Genomic DNA, 25,386 nt, shown 5'->3' on the forward strand with positions numbered 1-25,386 from the left:
CTTTCTGCCTTGTATCACAAGCATCCCATTCATTAACACAACCCAGTACTTTTTCAATAGTACATTTACCTAGGGTACATTTGTCTATTTACCCCGAATAAAGAGATGTTCAAAGCCCTATGAATGAATATTAGTCGTGAAGGCTTTCATTAAGTGCTTTTTTTTGTTTGTTTGTTTGTTTGTTTTTGTGAGAATTCCTTCTCACTGAAAGGTTAACTCAAGGGTTGGACAATAATTCAATAACAATATATACTGTAAATAAAATTTTCAATAACAATGATTTTTATACACATTTTCTATATTTCAAAGTATATTATTTATAAAATCTGTGACTGACAGACGACGCAGCTGTTCATTGCACTCAGTTTTTAATTTACTTTTAAAGCATTAACATTGCTGTTTTGTTTGAGGGTGATGTCGTGTTGCTTTAGGTTCTTGGCAGATTTTCTGTGGCTTTTTTTATTGTTCATATTGATATCGGAAATATATCATTGACTGAAATTAATAACTATATTGTGATGTAGTTTTTTGGCCATATCGTCCAGCCCTAACACCATGTCAACAGACCCTGTTCTCTCCTAATGTTTACAAATACTGACCATGTTAATGTTCTAGGCAGTAGTATAGATTTCTTTTCAAGATCTGAAACATTTAAATAATGTAGACGTATATGAAATTTGATTTTTTTGCTTTGTATCTGAAGTAATGCTGATGTGAGACAGTTTTGTGTTGTTACCTCAGCAATGTACACACCGTTCATATATTCTCACAGCCTTGACTGAAAATAGCTTTGCTGTTTTGGGAAATTGGCCTTATTTCACTTTATTTTTCTGCTCTGAAACTTTTCTGGAGAGGAAGTAAAAGTCATTTTACAATCGTTCACATGGCTGGTGTGTATTGTTGAGGTCCTTAGGAGGTTCTAGTTCCTCATTCAGACTGAGACCAAATGCTAAATACTAATGACGAAGTATTCTTCAGCTACTGTCAGTGTTGGGCAATGTAAGTATACGCACTGTGCATAAATGTCAGGTTCTGTTTTAATACTGAAAAAAGACACCTTCCAGAGAAATTGGCAGCAATGGCTTCTAGTTAGTTTCAGTTTTTTATGTGAATTTTGCAACTGCCGTCTTTTTTTCTTTTCTCATGGGCCTTGTCTAACACCTAGCTGGCCTTGAAGACCTTGAAAATCTTCAAAACATTTGCAGCTGTGAGGCTTCCACACGCCAGACCACACAGAGCAGAGCTTGTGATTACAGCCAGTGTCCTGTTTACTAGGGCTAGTAACAACAAATATGTGAGTACCACAACATGCATAGTATTTTACAGATTCATCTGTGGTTGCTATCATACATGGTTTGGCATTTCTTCAGCAAAATGCTAGTTTACAATTCTGGCCCTTAGATAACAGCTCTATTAAAATCAACCTTAAAATAGATCTTAAAGTTAATCATGGACCTGTTCTAATTTAGCACAATTAATCATGCCTTTTTAAAGTAGTGTTTTTAAACCCACACTCTTCCTTCATTCATTTATTATCTGAAATGGCTTATCCAGTTCAGGGTCACGGTGTGTCCGGAGCCTACCGGGAATCATTGGGCACAAGGACTGGAGGGGGTGCTAGTCCTTCACAGAGCTACACACACTCACACCTACGGACGCTTTTGAGTCACCAATCCACCTACCAATGTGTGTTTTTGGACTGTGGGAGGAAACTGGAGCACCCGGAGGAAACCCACGCAGACACAGAGAGAACACACCAAACTCCTCACAGTCACTCACCCAGAGGGGGACTCGAACCGACAGCCTCCAGGTCCCTGGAGGTGTGTGATTGCAACACTCCCTGCAGCGCCGCCATGCCGCCCTCTCTTTCATCAGGGTGTGTCAAAAGTTGCAGGACATCTTTTTCAAAAATGAAAGGGAAAATGACATCTGAAAACCACAGCAAGTAATGTGTTAGGGAGCCTATATTTAAGGCTATCAAAGAAGACTAGAATGTCTCAGAGATTTGCAATACCTCTTGTGGTTCAAAAGCTATCAACACAAAGTTCTAAACCTCTGTTGTTTGTTATAGGCTCAACCAGACTCTAAATGCTCAGCTCTACCTATCAGTGCTACAGGAAACGGTGTTATCATCCGTTATGACAGAAGATGGCGCTTATAACATTTGAACCACAAGAGAAATTGTATATCTGATTCCAGCAATAGATCTGAGATCATTCTGGTCTTCTCTGATCTGCTACATGACCACCTTCCCTTTGGGAAAAACTTGCCCTTGATAGACTTGGTGTTTAACTATCAGCTACAGAAATGTGTTTTTGTGAATCTCAAATGTAGCAAATGAGGAGGAATTTCCTCTCAAATCACAAAACACAAAAGCTTGTGTATGCCACCAGCTCATCTAATTTTGCCGTCAACATCAAATCTAACTGAGCAGCTGTGTTTGAGTTCTTTACAGTAATCCATTGTTTCTGACTTGTGTAATTTCTTAGCTTATCATAGCCAAAAGCAAATCACATTCACACAGCCAGCTTCACACTTGCTACACCACACATCACAAACTCTTCAAGGACACTGGTATTGTGGAGCTATTTTGGCAGACTTTTCTGTCAGGAATGCAGGCTTTTTGTATAAAAAGCGACTCCTTTGCCGAAATGCCCCAAAACAAGTGCTTGACTGTTGTGACTACGAGACCATGGGTGTGAAGGCAAGGCTTTGGCTGCTGCTGTTGCTGGCCATGACAGTGGTCAATGGGGCGCTCAGTACTACGGAGGAAAAGCTGGACCAGAGCCAGGGGCAGACCCCAGTCGAACCCTTTCCAGGTCAGTCAACTGCACACTTCAACAGAAGGGCAGAACATTATAGACAAAATATTGTGATTATATTGCTACAGACTTTGTTGACATTTACATTTACAGCATTTGACAGATGCTCTTACTTTATAGCAACTTACAAAAATTGTAATGTTACAGAGGCAGGCAGAAATGGTCTTAGGGTCTTTCCCAAGAACATTTCTTGGAGTAGTGAACCCTGCTCGGTGTCAGTGATCACTCTAGACAGTATTTAACATTTGATCAGACAGGTCTGGATGCTTTTGACCAAATACGTTGTGGTTTTTAACGTACATAGTGTTGTATTTTTGTATTAATTTATTTTTTAAAGTATGTTTGGATATTCACAGCATATTTTAAGCAAGCAAATGACATTGTATTTTTTTCTAGTCAGGCCACTGGGTAACAACTCTAAACTAATGTTGTAGTTTCATATAATTATTACCTTGTGTCTCATAATTAGGGTTTGCTAACATACTAATGCTAATATTACAATTCTGTCATAGGACACTATATTAATGAAGTCCTTTATTTGTAAAAATTATGATACTTTACACTGAAACTGAGGGGTGTTTCTTAGAGTTTGGGGCATACATTGTTATTTATTGTTTGTATAGTTTGTAGTTTCATTCCAGGGGTGCATATTGTTTCAGGTTATCTCTATATATTTGACTGAAGAGTAACTGTATTGAATAATTAACTGTCTGTCCTGCATCTTTAATCTGAGTGCGTACTCATTCTCAGAGCTCAGTGGTGCTGATGTGGAGAAGGAAAGCCCAGCACATGTGTCCACAGGGCAGACCCCTGCTTCTCCATTTGTTCCACCACCTCCTTTCTCAGAGCATGGCATGTGTGCGGAGGAGGAGCATCGTCCCCATGACGCTCTGAGTGACTTCGTCAACGCTTTGCATAAGGTCTGGAGTAAACAGGCTGAGCTGGGGAAGCAGGAGTTGGCTCGGTTTGGAATTTGTTCCAATTCTGAGAGTGCGCAACAGCGGGAGCATTTTTCATCGTTATTAAGGCTGAGTCAGAAAGCTCACTCAGAAAACAATGGCCCAGGATATTATCACACAACAAAGGGTACCAGTGCACTAATTTAACAGTCATTCATTCTTTCAATATTTGTATCCGGTTCAGGGTCACGCTGGGTCCAGAGCATACCTTGAATCATTGGGCACAAGGCAGGAACACACACTGCACAAGGCGCCAGTTCATCACAGGGCAACACACATACACCCATTGACTCCCACACTCACATCTGTGGACACTTTTTCATAACTAATACACTTAACAACATATGTTTCTGATTGTGGGAGCATGCTGGAACACCCTAAGCCTAGCCCTTATAATTAGAAAAACAAAAATCAAAGCCTAGGACCAGGGATTCTCAAGCTGTTTCAACTCAGCCCACATGTTTAACACTAGAAAGCAAGGCCAAGTAGAGAATGACCCCAAATGTTGTGCTTAAATAATACATTGCCAAAATATTCAACTGTTTTGTTTTCTCCCTCCAAAACATAGTATCACTGAACATAAAATATCAACAGGCTAGGCTAACATGTATATAAATTGTGTGCTGGTATGAATGGATCAGACACAGCAGAGCTGCTGGAGTTTTTAAACCCCCTCAGAACAGGGGCTGGACTGAGAATAGTCGATCAACCAAAAATATTCAGCCAACAGCATCCTGTGTGTAGTGTCTTGTGTCCACTGAGGCAGCACTAGAGGGCAACCAACACAATCTGTGCAGGAACAGAAGAGCTAGTGTCTCAGACTTTGCAAGGTGGACCAAACAGTTAGATGTGTTAAGAGTGGCTGCGATTAGAGTTCAAACCATGTTTAAATACTCCAGCAGCACTGCTGTGTCTGATCCACTTGTAGCAGCACAACACATGCTAACACACCACCACATCAGTGTAATTGTAGACCTACCAAGTATACCTGTATGGCCAGTGTAGCTGAGTAGACGGACAAAATGTAGAAACAAATAGGTCAATTGAATGTTTTTTATTATTATGGCTGGAAGGTGTGTGCAGTGTTTGTCGGTGTGTTAGTTGTAGCAGTTCCAAACCTCATCTGGGGTAAACCAGTTTTTCTGCCAGTACCGGATGCGCCTGAAATGGGTGTAACTCACTCATTAGGATAGGTATCTAATGTTAGGACCCATTTTGTACATACTGCCCTTGTTTTTTTTAAAGAAATAGACCATTATTTTACTGTTTTTAAATAATGGTTTATTTACTGCAACGTTAAAGGTACTGTTTTCTACACTTCTTTAGAGCACTGGGATCTTGAGGACAGTGGAAAATTCATGCTGACCCTTCACTTCTCAAAACCTTGCAGAGATTCTCACCAAAACTCGATCATGCTCCTGTTCTCTGTGGACCCCATTAACACAGAGGGGTTACATGTCAACTTTGACAGTCATTCCCTTCAACCAAACAAGCAGGTTACTTCAGAAATGATAATGTCTCATAAACATTTCACTAGTACAATATGATGACACTTTATGACCAGTAGAATTTCTATGGTTTTTGAGTCACAATTTGTTTTATATGTTTCCCCACCCAGACAGTGTGTGTTTCTAAGGAGACACAGTTTCTAGTTCTGGCTGCTGGTCAGACAGAGGTGTTGAGTCATGGTCATCTAAAGCTGAGGATTGGCGCTGACAGCCAGAATGACAGTGGTGAGAAATCTTTATCTGCTTCTTGTTGTAAGATAAAAAGCCGGAATGAGACATTGTTCTTGGACTTCTCAGGTAAACTGTGGGAACGATTTATTAACTTGAGAGAATGATTTATTTTATTAGTTTGTACATTGACTCTCAGGATCTCAACTTACTGGGGTGGTTCCCAGACAAGCCCAAACCAGCCTAGTCCTGGACTACACAGCATTTTGTATTGTGATTTTCCATTGAAAGGAGGATATAGTCCAGAGTTTAATCCCTGTCAGGGAAACCATCTGAGTGTGTGTTTACCTTTGCTGTTTTCTAGGGCACAGTATGAGTTTGACTGACCTGCAAGCCTTGATGATGAGGAAGGACAAAAACACCAGTACTGTACTAAGACCTTTGGTTATTATCTTTACGCACATAACTAACCCTCAGCTGGAGGCACCTCCTTCTAATCGGTATGTTCTCGAGCACAACTTTAACATGAGTTATTCTATAAATTCCAGGTTTTTGGTTCAGTTCTACTACAGTCCCCATGAAAAATCGAATTCGTCACTTTACTTCACCTTGAATATTCCTCATATCTTTAAGTGAGAATGTGTTGCCTCCAGACTACGCCAAATTAACTCAAATATTCCAGATACTTGTAGTAAATGCAAGCAGAGTAAAGGTAATACAGGATCTTTGGAAAAGGGTAATTCACATAGTGCCATTGATTATTGAGTGTGTCAACCTGTGAAGGACTGGCGCCCCCTCCAGGGTGTGTTCCTGCCTTGCACCCAGTGTTTCCGGGTAGGCTCTGGACCCACCGCGACCCTGAACTGGATAAGGGTTACAGACAATGAATAAATAAATATTCCCATATGAACTTAATATCCATAAAAAAGAATCCTCCTTATTTAACCTATGCTTCCTTGAAGCTAAGCATGTAATAGCTCGATCCTGGAAAAAGGAGGAAGCCCCTGGTCTATCACAAGGGATAAAATGTCTTGCATTGGAAAAAAGTGAGCTGCTTCTCATCATTTGGCCTGAAGCTCACTGGTGTCCCTTGTTTTACTCCATGTATAAAGCCCTGGTCATATTGTGTTTTGCATTTTGCTTTGCTTTAGCCTTGCACAATGGGCATGGCTGTGAACGGGGCCAGAATCTACTTCTGTAAACAGTCCACCATATTTGTTTAGCAGATTTATATCTGAAGAGCACTGGTCTTCTAGCAGCAACTGTGAAAATAAGGAGTACACTGAAAGGAGTATTGTAGCTGTAATTTTAGTGTTACTCTTGCTTGTGTTGTGTTTTGTCATTCTCCTAAAACGTTGTATAATAACCGCAGTAGTCAGCGCTGCCTCCATGTTGGCTTAGAGCAGAGACAACAGAACACAGTCAGAGCAGCAGTGCTATTGGTCGGAGAATTCACATGTCGCAAGTGACGCAAAACTGTTTTCACCCAGAAGTCATGTGCTAAAATTATTCAGAGCTACTGTTACCTACATTAATGTGTCTGTCTCAAGAGTAGAAAGAGCCACACCCTGACGGGGCTGTCTCACCTGTTCCAGGACCTTCCTGTTCCTATGTGAGCTGCAGAAATTTCTGAATGATGTTCCTCAGAAAGACACAGGACATGAGTCAGAAGAGCAGGCTGCAGTTTCTGCAAGTCTTCTCCATTCTCTGCCTCCTCTGAGTCTGGGAGTTTTCTCCAGTGAGTCTCTGCTTCTGGAGCTCATCGGTTCCTCAGGCCCCACTGTCTTCTCCTTCCCCCGTGACAGTATGAAGCTGCAGAGCCACCGAGTGGAGCTGAACCTCAGCCCACAGCTGCTGAACAGTCTCAGAGGGCGGCTGAACGAGGCTTTAGCTCAGTTCCACTCTGAGGTGGCTGAACGCAGTGTAACGGAAAAACTGAAGATTCTTACAGCTCTCGCCTCACTCCCCGACCATGAAGCACCAGCAACAGGTGATTGTTTTCCAGTTATGTATTATAACTTCTGATCTACATTATTTGGGCAAACGATTGTAGACACTAACTCATCTAACAGTACTTCTAGATTCAGTAGTGGTAATGCCCCCCCCCCCTCATTTTTCTTGCAGTGTATTAATCTAGTAATGAGAGTTGGACTTTGCTAAGATGCCATTTTTGCCTGTAAATATTTTTGGAAGTTTGTTTTGATCTGACTATGACAACATGTCTATCTCCTGTCTGAAGGTTTGGATAGTCCTGGTGAGAATCAGTACAGGGCGTTTTTGCTCCTGAAGGCTGTACAGAGTTTGCTGGGCATGTGGTCAGTGGAGAGGGCACAGCGGGCAGCCAGGGGTGACCAGGATGGACCATCCAAACCGAGTCAATGTCGTCTGCAGAGCCTCACCGTGTCTCTGGAGAAATTCCTGTTTGAACCTTCTTCAGCAAACATTAACAACTGTGAAGGACCATGTGGCTTCCCTCTGACCAATGCCAACAATCACGCCATCGTCCTAAACAGCCATCTACAGAGCGGTAAGCCCCTCAACCGGACGCTCTGCTGCGTCCCCGTGGAGTATGATGACCTTTGTGTGATTGAGCTGACAAGCAAGGGCCCCATCATCTCTTACAAAACCAACATGATCGCCAAGGAGTGTCAGTGTCGCTGATCGTATCTAATCAAGAAACCACAGGCCAAAGGTATGGAAGCAAATACTGAAAGGTTTTTAAGTATGAACAACAATACTCTACAATCAAGTCAGTTTGCCAACAACCAACACAGCACCAGATTTTCACTGTCACCTAGTTTTCTCAGAATGTGTAGATAATGGTCCCTAATAAAGATTACTTTGATGAACTTTTTTAGGCCTTTTACAATTATAAAAATGCTCCAGGAGAATTACATAGGAGCAAAAAATAACAGAAGAATCAGCTTGTATTGCAATATGCAATCCAGGTCAATAGAGAAATAACAGTAAATATTTCACAAAATGAGTGTTGCTCCTTTTGGTTTGTGCTGTATTCACCCAGTAAAGGTCAAAATCACAGCTCTACTAAACAAGTCTCACAACAGTACGGCGTTGAGAGATTCCCACTTCCTTGTTAACTTGAGGTGTTTTACAACCCATTCAAAGTATAGACACTCATGTATTTAAGTCAAATATGCCAGTGTTATTATTTCTAGCTTGTGCCTGCAGCCTCTGCTGTATCCACTTGAATATCATACATAATCATTTCAATGCATTCCTCAGTTCTTAGTTACTTGGTGTCAATTATGTGGTACACTGCTCTTATGAAGCAACCGCTTGTATTTCAGTCTGTGCATGGTTCACATTCACTTGTATGCTGTTTTGTCTACAATAAAGAGCCATTAAGCATGAGTCAACTATGTGTGATAAATACTAAAATACATGATGCTACATATTAAAAATGTCAATTTATCAAATACTGTCAGGTTGTGGTACTAAGGGTTCTGAAAGGACAGATTTCATAAGATTTCCTAATGTTCATTTCAAGGCGATAAGTCAGTAAATGATTCATCTATGAATAAAAGTATGTTTTATAACACGGTGTGAGAAGTACAGCAGTAGCAGCCTACCAACATTTACAGTAAGTGTTACGAACTGCAGGGAAATGTCCTAATACAGTCAACATCAATCAGCTAAAATTAATACAGCTCTCTTGTTCTCTTTTAGAATACACGAGGCATTAAATGTACCCCTAAAACTGTATATGATACAGTAAACATCAGAGGTGTGAGCAGTTGTAAAGCCATCACAGTAGCCCAATGAAATTAAACACCAAACCGCAATTAATAGGTAAATGTTAATGACTAAAGTGTAGTTCAGTAAAAATGTCCTTTTCCTCTTGAAATTTGTCAGTAGAAGAAATTTTATTTTTTGAATATTCTCAGGGAAATACAAATCCATTAGATATTAATTTAAAGGAGTGATCGACATTTCTCCAGGGTGATGATTCCTCACATTTTGAGGCAGCAATTAACTAAACATATTGTAAACATGGCTGCCTGCATCTGAGGAAAATATACCTGTTACATTGGAGTGCACAGCTGTTTAATTCCTGTGTTTTGCAATTTACAGTAAAAAATAAATAAATAAATATGAATATTGTATGTTTCTTTAGGATGGTACCAATTACTTGCCTTTTTCATTACATTTATTTGAGTAAATGTAACTAGTTAATAGCAACTACTGCTTATGTGGCTACAAGCTATGCTAACTTGTTAACAGTATGAACCTCATAGTTTCGGCTAAGCAGAAGGAAACTACAGACAAATGATGTACTACCTATAACTCCTTACATGTGAATTCACTTATAGGCCCTTTTTTTTATGGCTTCGACGTCCAATCAATGTTGACAGCCCTTGCGGTTCTCGAAAGGGACGTTTTAATCCCTATCCTTAAGAAGTCCTTTCGTAAGCATTTCCCTGTTACGGATCCGGGGTCCAGGTTTTTCTCCTGGTTGCCTTTGCCTGGCTGCTCTCTTCTGTCTAAATTTGTCAATTTCATCCTCTTCTCCCCAGTTCCAAAATGCTAGTGTGTCCCACCAGGATTCTCCAGACTAGAGGAAGAACGCAGGATTAATGAATGTGAGGTTCTGAACTGAACAGTATATTTTACAGTAATGGAGTATTTTCCTGTTACCTCATCTGCACCCACTTCCTCCACCTCTGACCCTGCCTCCTCTTCTGCCACTTCAAACAAAGGCTCCAGTGTCTCTGCAGTACGAATAAGAACTTAACAATTAATCCAGTCCTCTATTAAATACACAAACAAAAAACTTGACATAATAATAATTAATTCTATAGCAACTTTCCAGATGAAGAACATCATTATTATCATTTTTAACCATATTCAGTAATAATATGATTTACCTTGTACAAGCTCAACTCCTGAGCTGACCAATACAATCACCATGGAAACCAATATGCAGCGGTTCAGAGTGACCCCTGTCCATGGATTTTCCACCTCGCTCAAAGATTGAATGGGCAGTATCCGGCGATATTTCACTACGGGCCAACAAGTTTAATTACACCGCAATCTGCTGCACAATACTGATATCATAATCATCAATATGTGTATGAATAAGAAGGTAACAGTAATTATTCAGTTGTGAATTTATTTCCTAATGGATGTCTATTTACTAATTGCAATACAAACTTTCCGTAGTGGTCAATTTTTCTCAGTTGGTCAGCGAATCCTTTGGGGGAAGGAAGCAACAAGTGTCAGCAAATTAAAATCAAAACATTTTCATTAGCCTGTTTTACTGAGGATTTAAAGCTGACGCTGAAATAACATCAGACACAAATCAGAAATTAAAGGAACAGATGGTAATTTATGTACACTACTCTGTTCCAATATGTCCACTCGTACTATACAGTATACCACAGTACAGCAGTAGTATGAAGTAAACAGCACTTACAGCAGCTTAAAATAGATGACTGGTTGCACATAGGGAAAGATCTAACCAGATAGAGTACACACAACATATTCAGCCTCAAAGACACACACAAATGTGAACAATATTTATGAGAAGCTATCTCCAGTCTTACCTGGGTTAACCTGTAGTCATGGAAAGAATGGATAATGATTTCAAACGTGGTGCGTCAGTGTCTCATGTTGTGCGTCAGATGTTTTTTCTTGACTGACAGGCACAGCTGAGGGTGGATTATAAAAAAAATCAAAGGCAGCACTGAATGTGCGCCTGGTGGTCAGTGCAGACATACTTTCACCTCAGTGCTGCGATCCAGATTAGTTCCTGCTGTTCCATGTGCGGTCTGTTTAGTTGCAGGTGAGCCGTGTGCTGTTTGTCAATGACAGCAGGAGGATCACACTGATGTGTTTCAGCAGTTCACACAGATAATGTATGTTTTAATCAGAGATGAAATAACAAAAGTGGACTTATTTTTACAATACTGTGGTGGAGTGTCTTACTCATAATCAGATTTCTTAAGGGAAATAAATAATAATTTTAAAAAATGGTTATTTTCTGTCATCCAAGTAACAAATACCTAGAACAAGTCTTAGTTTTCAAAATCATTGTGATGTTTCACTGAAGGCTTCATATTGAGAATAAAGCCTCTGTTGATGCTGCTCTGGGCACAAATCCTATAAAAATAATATAACAATAATATTTGGTTGGTCTACATACATTTCTGCCATGATGTAAAAGTCAATCAGCTTTTTCTATAATTCCTCTTCACAGTATGTAACTGTTTATCCTGACCCCTAATGACCTGGATGTGGCAGAAATCCTGTAATAAGTCTATTTTAAACATGGCTGCCTCCATGCGGGGGACCTGCTCCCTGGTACATAACATCACTGCCCAAAGAAAACATAAATTGGTGGATTTCTAGTTAACGTCATCATTTAAACCCAACAGATGTCCTCCAAACTGTGTGAAAGTGTCACGATGAATTGACCAATAAAAATGTTCCACAATTACTGGGAATTAAATCTTTTTACATTGACTTCCACTGAAGATTAAGAAGGTTTTTTCTTCACCTGTAAAGTTACAATTGTGGAGGCACATGTTTTTCTTTGGAGAGCGGTGATAATCTGGGATATTCAGGGACTACAGAGCAATTCGATTTTTTTATTTTCATGTAAGCATTTAATATTAAGTTACAAATATTCGCCTGAATGACTGTTGCTACTTTTCAGTGGGGAAAAAAAAACGTATTCATCTTGTACTTTGTCCATGCTGTGTGGACTTTAAACAGATTGTGTGTGTGTGTGTGTGTGTGTGTGTTCCTGTTCGTTCATTGTGGGGAGCAAGGTGTGTTTGGGGGTCTTGTCTTACTTTTTGGACCAAAGCTATTATACTTTTAGGAGAAGACCTATTTTAAGAACAAGATAATCTTAAGCTTATTGTAGCAGCAGCTATGTTTAAGGTTAGGGCAAGTCCCCACGAAATAAATGTGTCAATGTAAGGTCCTCACAAGTCATGTAAACAAACAAGTGTGTGACTGCGAAATAAAAGCCGAGGCTCCAGCTCCGCAGCGCCACTTCGGGCGGAGAACGGACAGAGAGCTGAGGGCCTTGACGTTGGCCGGATGGTTAAATCCAACCTCCAGACGATCCTGAATAGCCATTGTTTTGTCAGAGAAAAAGAGAGAAATATATCCAAGATGCCAGTAGCCGAGGTGAACCGTAATAAACCCGAGATCGAAAGGTATGTTGAGTTTAATCGGGTTAGCGTTAACTACTACGACCGAGGCCTGGCTTCTGGTGAAGCCTTCCTGGACCAGGTCCAGCTTAAAACCACTTGCATAACGATATATATCCTTCTTACACACACCAGAATATAAACCAGTTTTCTCATAGGTTCTTCCACATTTGCCATATTATTCAGAGAAACGTTATGTTTGTTTCTCGAAGCTGTAAATCTGTATGATGAAGGCCAGCTAATGCTATAGCTAATGTTAAGACGTCTAACGTTAGCTAGTGCTACTCCCTCATATTTCGCTGTTTGTGTTGTTACCTGTTATTTTACATATAATATCATAGCTCATATGACTAGACAAAAAAATGCTTATTTAGGGCTCGTTTCAAGTCGTTTAGGCAGGTGTTCGTTTGTTAATTTAATAACATCACTGAAGCTAGGGACCTCAACGCTTACGGTAACGTTGCGCATGTCAGAGACCTCTTATTATAGTATTACGTCAAAATGGCCCTGAATTACAGCACACCGACTTTTCACCGTCAGAAAACCACACCGAATATAATATGCATATTTAGTATTACCTCTGTTAATTGTATCGTTATTTTTAAAGATACCTGTTGTTAGCTTTACATAAACACCTGTTGGGAAATATTAATACCTCCTAAATCCAGTTAAGAACTTGATTTTTTTTGTCGAACAGAGGCGTTAATTTACTGTAGCGTTATTTATTTTTGGCTACAGTTTATAGACCTAGTGGGTTTAACGTTTCTTAATATCCTAAAAATGAACAATATTTTTGGATACGTTTTCCTTCTTCCGTCTAGGGATTTATTTATTTTTTACTTCCCTGTTCCTTGTGCTTTCCCCCTCAGATTTTCTCGTGTATTTTTATATGGGAATCTGTTACATGTAAGGTGGTCTCTGGCTTTTGCACACTACCCTATAACCTTGACCCTTGTCTGTGGCTCAGTGATTAATGCAGACTTTGTACGTGATCACCACATCCTATAAACGCAACAAGACTTTCCTGGAATGAGTTCACTCTGGGGGATCATTAACAGACTGAGAAATTTAGACCACTATCAAGAAAAATGTTGAGGTGATTCTAGCGTTGAAGTGCCAGTTTTGTTTTAAGTTCGTTGATCAATGTAAAGGAAACAAACATTTGAATACAGCACATGGAGGAGGGGGAGGAGTCATCGTTTTGCCTCATGCGTTAACTGTGGTTCGGAATACTTAACATATGACGTTGTTTGTACTCTTAGTATGTGTATCCATTTAATATTAAGCATCCTGTGTCCCAAGCCTTCCATTATAGGTTTTTGAAAGTGTGGTGTCACTTACCAAAGTTTCCTGAATGCATGGACACTTCTGTAATAGCTGGGATATTCTACAGGTTGCATAGTTTAGATTTATGATTCAAAAATAAGGACAATGTAAAAACATTTTGTTATGTAATATGTAAAACGCAGAAAGTAAATTATGCCTTAAAGATTTTCTTGTATAACCTTTAAACTCTATTATATAACGTGTTGGATTTTTATCGTGGGGCTCTTCGGCTTAGCTTAGTGTTCTGTTATTTACCAGGACTGTTTTTTGAGTACTGTAATCATTGTGTGGTTGTTCCATTTCTCCCTGTAGCCCCCGCCGGTGCCTCCGGTGTTGCTGTAACCCGTGTCCGGGGCCTCTGTGGTGTTCCTGATGCCCCTCTCCCACCCCTGAAGATCCCAGGTGGGCGAGGGAACGATCAGTGGGATCACAATCTTTCAGCTAAATTGTTCTATTCTGTAAGTATGTGTGTTCTTTATTTTTCCTTTTCCTGTTTGTGATTCAAGTTTATGGAAAGAATAGTAACTCTTAATATTAAACGTTAAGTCGTATTAATACCAGACCCAAGTCTTCATGGGGAGCTTGTAAAAGCTTGGCAGCACATGGAAAGTCTAAAAGTACAAAATAATGAGTTAATTATTGCTTAAATCTCAGTCAAGGGAGCTGAATGTCCTAAGGTGATTTCAGCCCATGTTAATTTCTTCACCCTCGTCTGTCTGAAGGAATGAACTTTGAAATCCCCTCTACACAAATGTAGAACTTTGAAATCCACTCTACTCAAACCTATGATCTGCTTTGAATTAAACCTAGGTCAGTGTTTAGCCATACTTCAGAAGGACAGAGGACTGTAGCTGAGCGCTCTTGCACTCAATTAATGAAACATCCCTTTTCCCCCCTTTAACAGGATGCTCAGTTGCTGGTTCTTGAGGAGCCTCCCCCCTTGAACAGCCGTGTACGGTTTTTGCTCTTTGAGCGGCGTTGCTCTGAGGCTAAACCACTAGTATGGAGGGGGGCACTTACAGGGGCCAAGCTTTACATCGAAATTCCCCCTGGAGCTCTTCCTGAAGGCAGCAAGGACAGGTAGGCTAGCATTTTTTTTTTATAAGTTTTATAAGTTTTTTTTTATTATTTTTTTGTATAAATGTGGAGGCAGTGTTCTTTATTACAATAAGTGAGGTATATGTTATTTTTGACGAGATGTGTGTAGACCCTCTGCCATCTGTCATTATCCAAGCTCTAGTATCCTGAGGAATTAGTCATGTCCCCCACCCCCTCTGTCCAAATAGGGCTCAAGATGCAGATTCTCTTCTGCATTTCTTTCTTTATTTTATACATTGAAAAAAAAAGTCAACAATACCAAATGGTTTTTTTAAAATCAGAAATCTTGACAATGTTATATTTTATATTATATTTGAACAAATATAACGTGAAGAACAAAAAATGCTGATCAATTCTTGTGGGGTCTTCGTTTGGCATGGCAGCAGTACTGGCCATTTTCTATGGAACCGAGCAGTGTACACAAGATGCCGTATGGGACACGCCAGGTTAACTCGTATCTAGTAAAGGGAGAAGCAGCCCCATTTTGTGCAACATGCCAAACTCGACTTACAATAAAAAAATTAATGTTGGACTGGTGTTGGGTTTTGCCCGTGAGAGGCAACAGATCCTAACTGCAAGGTCCATAACAATTATTCAACAATACGAAAGCGTCTGCACTCCTAAAATTCTTGTCAGTAAAGAAAATTAATCAAAACACACGACTTAAATAGATGTCAGCCTCAACATATCTAAAGTAAAACTGTTAGTAAATCAGCACCACATTTCATGTCAAAGTTAATAAGATGTAATATGGCGTTAAATACTTTTTTATAAAACTTTTCTATAGAAGTGTGTACACCGGATTTCTGTGATTTCTAAATTAGAAAACATCATGCAGATGTTTTAAAAAAATACAGCTTTCGATGCTCTGTGAAAGTATAGAAATCAAATATACAGAGGGATATGCCTTGTACACAGGCCAGACTGTGCTAAGTAGACATGGGCAATCCGCCTAGATTTTAATGGCCTGTTTCTGTTGAGTGACTTATTTACTCACTGACTTTCTTCTCCTGCAGTTTTGCTTTGTTGCTAGAATTTGCAGAAGAGAAGCTTCAGGTCGATCACGTTTTCATCTGCTTCCAGAAGAACCGTGATGACAGAGGTAAGCATTTTGTTGTCTGTCTTGACAAGGTTAGGAGTCGGTTTTTGGCAACCTATGCTTAGGCTTTCTGTTTTTCTACACAGCATCGCTACTGCGGACGTTCAGTTTCCTGGGCTTTGAGATTGTGAGGCCGGGTCATTCCCTTGTCCCTTCCCGCCCTGACGCTTTCTTCATGGCTTACAGCATTGAAAGAGACACAGACGATGATGACGACGATGATGAATAATGCTTAATCCCACGCTTCAAATGATTTTGTGCTCCTTCACCCAAATTTGTCACCATTAAAAAAAAAAAAAATGAAACACATCAAGACACTGCATTGATGTTTCCTGTGAAGTTCTTATTAAAGTTGTGCTGTATGTCAGTGATATTTGCACTAGCGTAAAACCAGGAATTCCACTGCAATCATTAGGCTATATCATTACCATTGGGTTGACCACCTAAAATAATTGTTTAAAGCTGGTTCTTCCACCCTTGTTCCCACACTTTGCTTTTAGATTGTAATATTTATGGTTAAAATTCCCATGCAACAAAATGTATGTAAGTAGTAGTTTCCAGTATTTGATATATTTTTTTCCATGTTTGTATTGATTTTTATTAATGTGTGCATGAATCTGCAAGTTTGTTTTGTTTCAGATTCATTTTGGATTGATCTGCATGTTGTAAAAGTGCAGAATAAATGTGCTCACCCTGTGCAGTGGTTTAGTTTTAATTATTGCTACAGCTCACGTTTTTGTCCATTTAATGCTTCAGACGGTGAATCAGTGACGATGGCTTGGTGTAAATCTTGACTCGGAACCCCAATCTCTGTAAAAGTCATGGACCCATTTTTATTTATATTTTTAATACATCTGAAATTCCTTTTGTGTGTGTATCTGACAAGAAGCCATTACTATTTCAGATCCATAGTTTTGAGTGCTATGTTGGCAGTGGAAATGGATGAATAACTGAAGGGTGTTTTGCACATTGAAGAAATCAAGCCTGTTACGAGTATAAAAATGGACTTCTCCTTTTGGTGCTTGTAGCAGAGCTCAAACACATTTATGATTTCAAGCAGTAAAACTAAAATCTTAGATGGTGTGAAGGGTGTTTGTTACTAAACAAGCCTTACATTGTTGTACAGACCCAACTGTGCTGTTGTCTTAAGTACAGTCTCTGGCTCAGCAAAGGCAAGGTACTGCAGGCACAGACAGACCTCCCAATCCAGCCTAGTTTCTGTGAAGAAAAGTCCCTTTTCAGCCAGTTTCAACACCAGTAGAGAGCGTTTCACCATCAGCCAGTTGTGAAGCACAGCTGTGTTTGGTTGGTTCTTTTCAAAGAGTCCAGCTCTAGGGCCCCACAGGAGGGCCTGCAGAACCCCTATTACTTCAGCCATTTGAAGCCTGGTATTCTCAGCAGTTAGTTGTTTGATTAGATTAAGCAGGCCAGGTGTGTACTGAGTATTCTGATGTTTGTCCATGTCGATGTGCAGACAGTGCATCAGCAGATTTCCCAGTTGGAACCCATTGGGTGGTGCTTCCTGCATAGATTCACCACTGAAGCTGGTTTGACTGATTGCAATACGAGGAAGGCCCCACTTCTCCCACAGCTTATGAACCCTGTGCACACTTCTGTTGTCGTCCTGACCAATACGTTTCCTCCCACATTTATCTGCATCACCGTATATTTGAAAGAGATTCCTTGTCTGCCCTTCTTTTGGATCTCCAATGGTTTCAGCCTCCTCTGCTGACCTCTTGTTCTTTGCGTACGACCACACTAGCATAATTTTCTGTGGGCTCAGCTCTGCATTCTTGACATTGTGACTTTCTAAGTGCTGCAAGCCTAAAGCCAGCTGGAGAACCAGCAGGCAAAGCCGCCTCTCATACACATCTGGATGGGAACAATGCAGAGAAATTCCCTCTTGGACAAAGTCCTCCAGTGTTCCCTGAGGAAAATCCCTCACAATAGTTACTGCAAGGCCTTTTTCCAGAAGTGATAAAACTGTGTGGTCCTCAGGTTCTTGCTCAGCACTGCCCTCTTGCAATAATTCGGACGCTTCTGTTGCAGACCATAATTTCGAGAGCTGTTTTTCCTGTGCCCTGCTTGACGAAAAGTGTCTCACAGCCTCCTCAATATTGGGATGATGTGGAAGGGACATCGAGCAGGTGGTTGCAGAATCGTTGTTGCTGACCTGAGATGAGAAAATGCAGACAGGTTTGAGAATGGTTTAAGGCTGTCATCATATTAAGGCAAATAATGCATTGGTTTAAACCTTTGATCATATTTAATATAGTATTCATCAAATTATGTGAAACTGTTTAGTTGATTAACATGAGAGGGATCCCAAGTTGTTTATTCTTTTTTTTATCCAAAAAAAAATTCCAATTACACGTATAAAGCCCTGGAATGGATATTAGGGGAAAAATACATGGTTAAATTATAATATTAATTTTGAGTGATATTCCAAAACCTTTCATTTTGGTTACAGTACCTCCAGGTAAGTTTGGACGGCTCAGAACTCAGCCGTACTATATCTCACAGAGAGCAGAGGACTGCTGAATTTGTGTTATTTCGCGTGAGTGTGTGTCATTGTGGTGGGGCGACATTCTGTGGCATTAGTGTATTTATAAAAATACATACAGCTGCACGCAGCCACATTAACATGTTTTACTCTGAACAGTTACATTGAATAAATAGGTAACTAATTCTTAAAATCGTAAAAACGTTCTTGGTCTTTGTTCATTGGTGGTAGATCTTGTATTTATCTTTAAATAAAATTAACAAGAGGAACACTAATACCGGCGTTATACATTATGAACAAAATTTGTGCTACTTTTTTTCATTTCTGCATTCAGTACTTGCCCTCCACACTCTGTACAACACACTCACATGATAAAGACCATATATAAACAAAGAAACACCTCTGTGACAATGGCTATATAGCTAATGGCGGTCTGGCAAAACTAGGCTTGGCTAATTTCTTTTTGCTATTGTGATTAGATATGACCTTATACGGCTTTGAATAAGGGACAGTGTTAGTTTAGCGTGACTAGGGGTAATTTTCAGTCACTTAGAGTGTGTTGTTAGTGCCATTTCACAATACCTGGTGACAAAAAGGAAGTGTGGGCCATTGAGGTTTTAGTTGTCTGAGCAGTGGGTGGCCTTATATGGGTGTTTATGCTGTCTGTTGGAGTACAGTATGGGAAAGTGGCTGTTTACAGCAAAGCCTTTTTTCTTTTGTGCCCCAAGCTGCAACACACTCAATGTCTAACCTTTCTATTAATATTTCCATTGACATTCATTTCAAAATTCTCATTATATTGCATTATATATTGATGGGTATTTCCCATTTTGTTTCAATAACAGCATTATACTATTTTACCAATGTTTTGCTGTAAATGTAGGAACATATCAGTGAGGATTTGATGAAAATTAGTATGAATTTTCTTGTCACGACTTCTACATCCCACTGCTTCACAGCCCAAACCTTGGGGGTGGGGGTGTTTAGCGTCATCTGCAGCTGCTCCAGAATGTCCCTTTTCATTTCCTTCTTTTTTACAGAGGTTAAACAAGCTGTGCATGCACAATGGAACATCTGTGACCACAATGGGTGCACCTTAAAATAGAAAAACAGCACTGATGTATGACTGTTGCCTCACCTTTGCAGAGAAAAAAACATCTTGACGTTTTAGGGCATACACCATGTAGAAAACACCTTCATCTGTCTTTTCAGGCTGGAACTTCTTATACACGATAAAGTCCTCAGGCTGTAGTGTCTTCAACTGTTCCACTTCCTGTTCTCCTAGAAGGACCTTGGCCTCTATTTCCTTCACAGCATTCCTCAAAAACTCAAGGTAGCGATTCTGGATGCCTCCATACACCTGCTCCTGGTGACTGAAGCTGCTGAAGAAGCCTGGAAGGTGCTGGTCAGGGGTGTCAAATGTTAACAGGTTGGAACCATGGCCTTTAAGATCATCCTCTTTCTTGTTCTCTCCAGCATGTTCCTGCGTGGAGTCTTCAGCTGTGTAAAATGGTATTGCATAGTAGTGAGGCCTCTTGACAAACTGGAGAGTGGAGGAAAGAGACTCTGCAGGCAGAGACAATGTCCGTGCCAGCTTTTTTTTGGGAATGGGAGGAGGGGTTTGATCAGAGAAGAATCTCCCTTGGTGATATCCTGATGAAAACCCATGAGACAGAGTGATTATTTAAAAAGTGCCAAGATATGAAATACAGGTAAACACAGTAATAACAGAATGAAATTCCAGAATAAAACAAGTATGTCATTTTATCGTGATTATGATGTGTTCTGTGATTTTATGAGCACAGCATGATATTCCTCAGCCTTTTGTGTCCATCAATATACTCCTTTAAATTTCCAAAATGCATCCTCTAAGCATGTCATGCAACAATGAGAAAAAAAAACTAATAAATAAGAATGTGATACTCATCTTCCTAACAGTAGCTTTCAGTCTAGCACCCTTCATTATTTACCAGCTAATGAAAAAAAAAATAATTAAGCAAGTGCTTCAACCCCAAGTAACAACACAGAGCAGTTGAGTTTTTTAAAGGTTCCTTCCTGCATCATGCACCATTAACAGCATGTTTTAATCTTCTTATCTGAAAACCTCATCCTCGGTGCTGCCATGGCTACGCTACAAAAGAGAAGTAAGCATTTAAAAACCACTCGTAAGCTATGGTAACATTTTTGACATTGACTTAAGTGCCACTTTAAAGTGGTTCCTTATACCAGTGTTTCTCAAGCCTGGTCCTGAAGGCACACTGCCCTGCACATTTTTGTAGTTTCCCCTGCTTTAACACACTCACCACAACTCTGAAAGAACTTGTTTATTAACTGATTATTTGATGCCAGTGTGTTGTGAAAAGTGTGTTGTGACTTTTATGCTTCCGGTTCATGTTGCTAAGAAGTTTTAACATACTTAATTCAAGGAACACAACATAATATTTTTACCTTAAAATTATCTAGGGTGACCAGACGTCCTCCTTTACCTGGACATGTCCTCTTTTTTAGACTTAAAATTTTTGTTTTTCTAGAGCTTACATAGAACTTCGAGAAGCGTTTCGTTCACAAACTAGTCCCGCCCTCCCCTACTCCGATTGGTTCGCTTGAGTGAGAAGGGGGCGTGGTGAAGTAGCCTAAAATCTTCTGATTGGACGGTCTGACTGTAGAGCTCCCGTTATCAGTCGATAACCTTCTCTGTAAACATTTAATTGGTCAGTCTGCACGTCAGTAGTCCTTGTTTACGTCAGACAAAGCTCATGTACCTACCCTCATCTCGAGCAGCTATGCCTAAACGTAAATGTAAGTTCTCGAATGAATTAAAAACGAAATGCCCATGTTTTGTGTAGCAAATAAAGGTGTAAAAGACCTAAAAGCACACCTAGGTTCAGCTAAGCATACAACGGCAGCGAGGGGCGTGACCTCATCACCCCCCTACCCCCCTACCCCCCTCGGATAGTTGATGTACATTTAACCCAATATCTGAGATTTTGGCCCATTTGATCAGGCCCACTTTAGACATGTATATTACTGGTCTAAGTCAGAGACCGCCAATCATTCACATAATGTCTAGCTAAAATGAACTTTTATCACAATTCTTCCTTCAAATCTGAAAATCTCTACAGGTGTTTGGTTTATCTTAACACTAAGAGTAGAAAACGCAACACTATATCACTGAAAGGATGTGAAACTTCTAACAATTTATAACCTGTTCTGGAAACAGGTTTCTGAAGTCTGACATTTTAATGACACATTTCTCTGGAAAAAGGGGAACAGTAAAACATTATATGGCGCAAACATTTATTGTATGTGACAAGCACACAGAACATTCAAATCATTTTACAACAGAATCTTTCACAGGCAACTGTCAGGAAGCTGAGAGGAAGTTGGCAAGATAAGGACGCACAAACAAGAAGCACAAATAAAATAAATGTGTGAAAATCAAACAAAGAAGCTGCTTAATTTTTCAGAACTCTGGACTGGCCTTCCAGGAGCCCAGGTCTTAACATCACAGAATATGTTTGGAATTACATGGAATATGAAGCAGAAAATGCTACCAAGTTACACTAAACTTTTGAGTGTTTCGATGCACTGAAAACTAGCTGCTGAGGTGCAGATTTCTCCTTTGTTTATGAAAATATAAAATAATAATCATAAATAAATGAAGCGTGGTGCTGACCTTTGCCCAGAGGTAGATATAATTGTAGTTTTGCATCTGCTGATTGTAGTTTTACTTCAAATAACTTGGTTTTGTTTATCAGACTCCTACAAGATGGTGGACCATTCCCAGCTAGCATACAAAAGCTAGTGTGCACTTTTATAATAAGTGGAGCTTATTAAATGTATAATGAGTATACATCCACTGTAGGTGTAGCTATTAAAGTGGCCAGTGGATGGAAATGTCTTTTAAAATGGCCTAGAATTTTACATAATTACAATATACTGATATTTCTTCGGAAGACAGTGAAGTGCGTCGTACTTGTCTGTCATTTGAATATATCTGTGTAAGCTATGATCTAGCAATCCATGCAATGGAATATCTTATGATTTGATAAGAATTTTGCAGCTCCCCAAGTTATTTATTTATTTATTTATTTATTTATTTCACTGTTACACAGAAGTACATGTGGTTAAGTGGTCAGGTGGCTCTTTGGTTGTGTTTCAGATATTATTTCCTCTCATTCATTTCATGAGAAAAACAGAACCAGGACCGAAAAAAAATAAAAATGTACATGCAAATCTAGAGTATGTTTATCTGACTTCAGTCATGTCCCTGTTGTCAAATCGGAGTTGACCTTTACTATGGGGTTTCAATTTCTAGAAATCACACTCCTGTGTGGCAACTAAGCAATGGCCCTGTCACTGGGAGATTGTGAGTTTAGTCCCTGGTGATGCCCCAGCCATCCATAGCCAGCAGTCTGGAAGATACAAATTAGTCTCATTTTCTCTATCTGTGTCTATGCACACTCACCATATTTGTGATGAATCGGGCACTGGTCAGCATTGCAGTCCGCGGGGGCAGTAAATACATCATAAGAAGGAGAAGGAAAAGGCGAAGAGCCCTGCAGGTTCCCCTCTAACTGTAGATCTGGAGCAGAACTTGTACTGGAGGAGGACCTACACATGTATAAGTTATAAGTTAATGACCTGACAATGATCTATTGCCATTTTGCCTGATGCTGGTGTATATTTTTCATTCTGCTGTTCTTCCCTAGAGAAACAGCACCTGATGGACACCACCATGGAACTGGATATCTGAGCTGGAGTAATATTTTACAGAGTGGTGACTCTACATATGTAATTTTTAAAAATATGGTTACACTTCTAAAGCGCCTTTCTGGACAGAAGGCCATTCCATTCAACACACGCACACTGGTGAGAAGCACTTACACACTCATTCACTCACATCAGTCACAGGCCAGTTTCTGGAGTGGCCAATTTACCTAACCTGTTTTTCAACTGGGTTATTGCTTTGACTGTGAGAAACAGAAAATGCAGCCAACTTCTAAAACTGAACTGAAAACCCATTCCTGCAGAATTCTTTGAAAAAATAAATAGCAAATCTACAAATAACAGTGTAAAGCTGTAATAAAGGTTTTTGCAATTGCACATACTGAGAACAATGATTCTTATTAGTCGCTAAGGTTTCTCTGTAAATTTTGTTAAATATAGTTTCCCATTTTTTATGCCTTAGAGTGGATTTTGATACTTTAAATATAATGTCTGTTTATGTTACATTATAAAAATGAAAATGAATCAATGAAGGGTGGCCTTTAATTTTAGCTTAGCATTATACATTCCCTAATATCTTTAGAAAGTGCACATTTAAACATTTTAAAAAGACTTAATACTTATTTGTCCACTGTTTGATTAGCTTTGGTTACATCTAACATGTAGGTATTACTTGATCCAAGTGATCAGCAGATTACAGAAAATGACAGTTGTGTTATGTACATTTTCACAGTTCAGGACATATGAAACACGCTGATAGTAAATAAAAACACAAGACCCGTGTAAACAGTTATTAGCTGTTAATGAACAAATCCTACATTGTACTACAGATGCAGTGTATATAAATGTCTGCAGCAGTGTGTATGTGTGTATGTGTGTGTTTGTTTGAATGTGATGTGCGTGAGTTGAAGGTGCTGCTGGGTTACCTGCGCTGTTTGATGGGCAGAGCAGGGGGCTTCGTGTCTGCTGTAGACCCTTGGAGTTTGCAGTCCATAAGGGCTTTTACTCAGGGCGCTTTGATGGTCTCCGTCAAATGAGAATGAGAACTTCTCCAACTGTCAGTTCCTGTAACTTTCTTCCCATGTGTGAACTCTCTCTCTCTATCTCTCTCTCTCTCTCTCTCTCTCTCTCTCTCTCTCTCTCACTCACTCACATGCTCTATCTCACTCTCTTTTCTATCACACACATGCACACTCACTCTGTTTTTCTCTTTCTCTTTCTCTGTGTTATCTCATTGCATCTTTATCTGAGGTTGTAAGCGGAACAGTTTTGTCTCTGAACATCTCTTCCTCGCAGAAACCTCAACTTTTGAAACCCGGAACACATTTCCTAAGCTCATACAGTAGTTCCAATAACACTTGCATAACAGATACGGACACTTTAGAGGTGTTTACATCTACCATATTGGTTTTTTTTTTGTTCTCATGATGAAGTCTAAAAAAATGAAATTAAATAGTTTAAATGGTTAATGTAGGGCAGTAGCAGCATGACTGACCTACAGCAATTTGTTGCCTTCTGCACGCACATGTGCAAAACCCGAGACCACCCTTTACACCATTTCCACCCCTCCCTTTCCTTTTCTTAATAACAGCTTCTTGACAGCTCACATCCTTCTCAGATTTGAAGCAAGTGTAGACCTTGATTATATTTCCTAATCATCCACTGATAGTGGCAGTTAAAAAGATGTAGATTTCTCAATACAAATATTCATTTAGCTCAAAACTGGTTTAAAAATGTGCTGCTGCAGCTCTAGCTGTGATTTAGACCATAATTTATAACACAGACCAAATTTTTTTGTTGTTTTGATTTATTTCACATAAAATAATGAATGATAAACTGTTGCTCCATAGAAAACTTAGATTCTAAAATGAATACATACTCCAGTCCTTTACACTATTACCTTACACCTGAAGATCTAAGAGCTAGTGAGGAGGGTCGGGTAGTAAAGTATGTTACGGTGATGAAAGCATGCCACAAGTTCATGCACCAACAAA

At 39.7% G+C, this 25,386-nt stretch overlaps 3 protein-coding genes across 3 annotated transcripts; 2 read left to right on the forward strand and 1 right to left on the reverse strand.

Annotated features, from left to right (window-relative positions):
* Window positions 1-2,647: 2,647 nt before the first annotated feature.
* amh (anti-Mullerian hormone) lies at window positions 2,648-8,835 on the forward strand. Its single transcript, XM_066647857.1, has 7 exons — window positions 2,648-2,819; window positions 3,573-3,908; window positions 5,108-5,277; window positions 5,400-5,514; window positions 5,822-5,957; window positions 7,053-7,447; window positions 7,697-8,835. Exons 1-7 carry the CDS (start codon window positions 2,693-2,695, stop codon window positions 8,116-8,118), a joined length of 1,701 nt encoding a protein of 566 aa, XP_066503954.1. The 5' UTR covers window positions 2,648-2,692; the 3' UTR covers window positions 8,119-8,835.
* Window positions 8,836-12,463: 3,628 nt separating this feature from the next.
* oaz1a (ornithine decarboxylase antizyme 1a) lies at window positions 12,464-16,857 on the forward strand. Its single transcript, XM_066648058.1, is given in 6 exon segments — window positions 12,464-12,644; window positions 14,277-14,334; window positions 14,336-14,422; window positions 14,869-15,044; window positions 16,079-16,164; window positions 16,248-16,857. Coding segments are annotated over 6 exon segments (669 nt in total). The 5' UTR covers window positions 12,464-12,525; the 3' UTR covers window positions 16,391-16,857.
* Window positions 16,858-17,149: 292 nt separating this feature from the next.
* peak3 (PEAK family member 3) lies at window positions 17,150-24,547 on the reverse strand. Its single transcript, XM_066648057.1, has 4 exons — window positions 24,319-24,547; window positions 23,133-23,278; window positions 19,803-20,317; window positions 17,150-18,334 (listed from the first exon to the last, which is right to left on the reverse strand). Exons 1-4 carry the CDS (start codon window positions 24,384-24,386, stop codon window positions 17,261-17,263), a joined length of 1,803 nt encoding a protein of 600 aa, XP_066504154.1. The 5' UTR covers window positions 24,387-24,547; the 3' UTR covers window positions 17,150-17,260.
* Between the last annotated feature and the right edge of the window lie 839 nt (window positions 24,548-25,386).

This window comes from Hoplias malabaricus, chromosome 16, assembly GCF_029633855.1.
Source record: "Hoplias malabaricus isolate fHopMal1 chromosome 16, fHopMal1.hap1, whole genome shotgun sequence".
In the NCBI taxonomy this organism is placed as follows: domain Eukaryota; kingdom Metazoa; phylum Chordata; class Actinopteri; order Characiformes; family Erythrinidae; genus Hoplias; species Hoplias malabaricus.

Excerpts from the sequence above, each read along its gene's own strand:
- amh (XM_066647857.1), top strand. The coding sequence starts at position 2,693 with ATGGGTGTGAAGGCAAGGCTTTGGCTGCTGCTGTTGCTGGCCATGACA. Across the intron at positions 2,820-3,572 it reads CCCAGTCGAACCCTTTCCAG|AGCTCAGTGGTGCTGATGTG; the intron begins GTCAGTCAACTG and ends ACTCATTCTCAG. Across the intron at positions 3,909-5,107 it reads ATATTATCACACAACAAAGG|AGCACTGGGATCTTGAGGAC; the intron begins GTACCAGTGCAC and ends ACACTTCTTTAG.
- peak3 (XM_066648057.1), bottom strand. The coding sequence starts at position 24,386 with ATGGACTGCAAACTCCAAGGGTCTACAGCAGACACGAAGCCCCCTGCT. Across the intron at positions 20,318-23,132 it reads CCCGATTCATCACAAATATG|GATATCACCAAGGGAGATTC; the intron begins GTGAGTGTGCAT and ends GGTTTTCATCAG. Across the intron at positions 18,335-19,802 it reads ATGTTTTTTTCTCTGCAAAG|GTCAGCAACAACGATTCTGC; the intron begins GTGAGGCAACAG and ends TTCTCATCTCAG.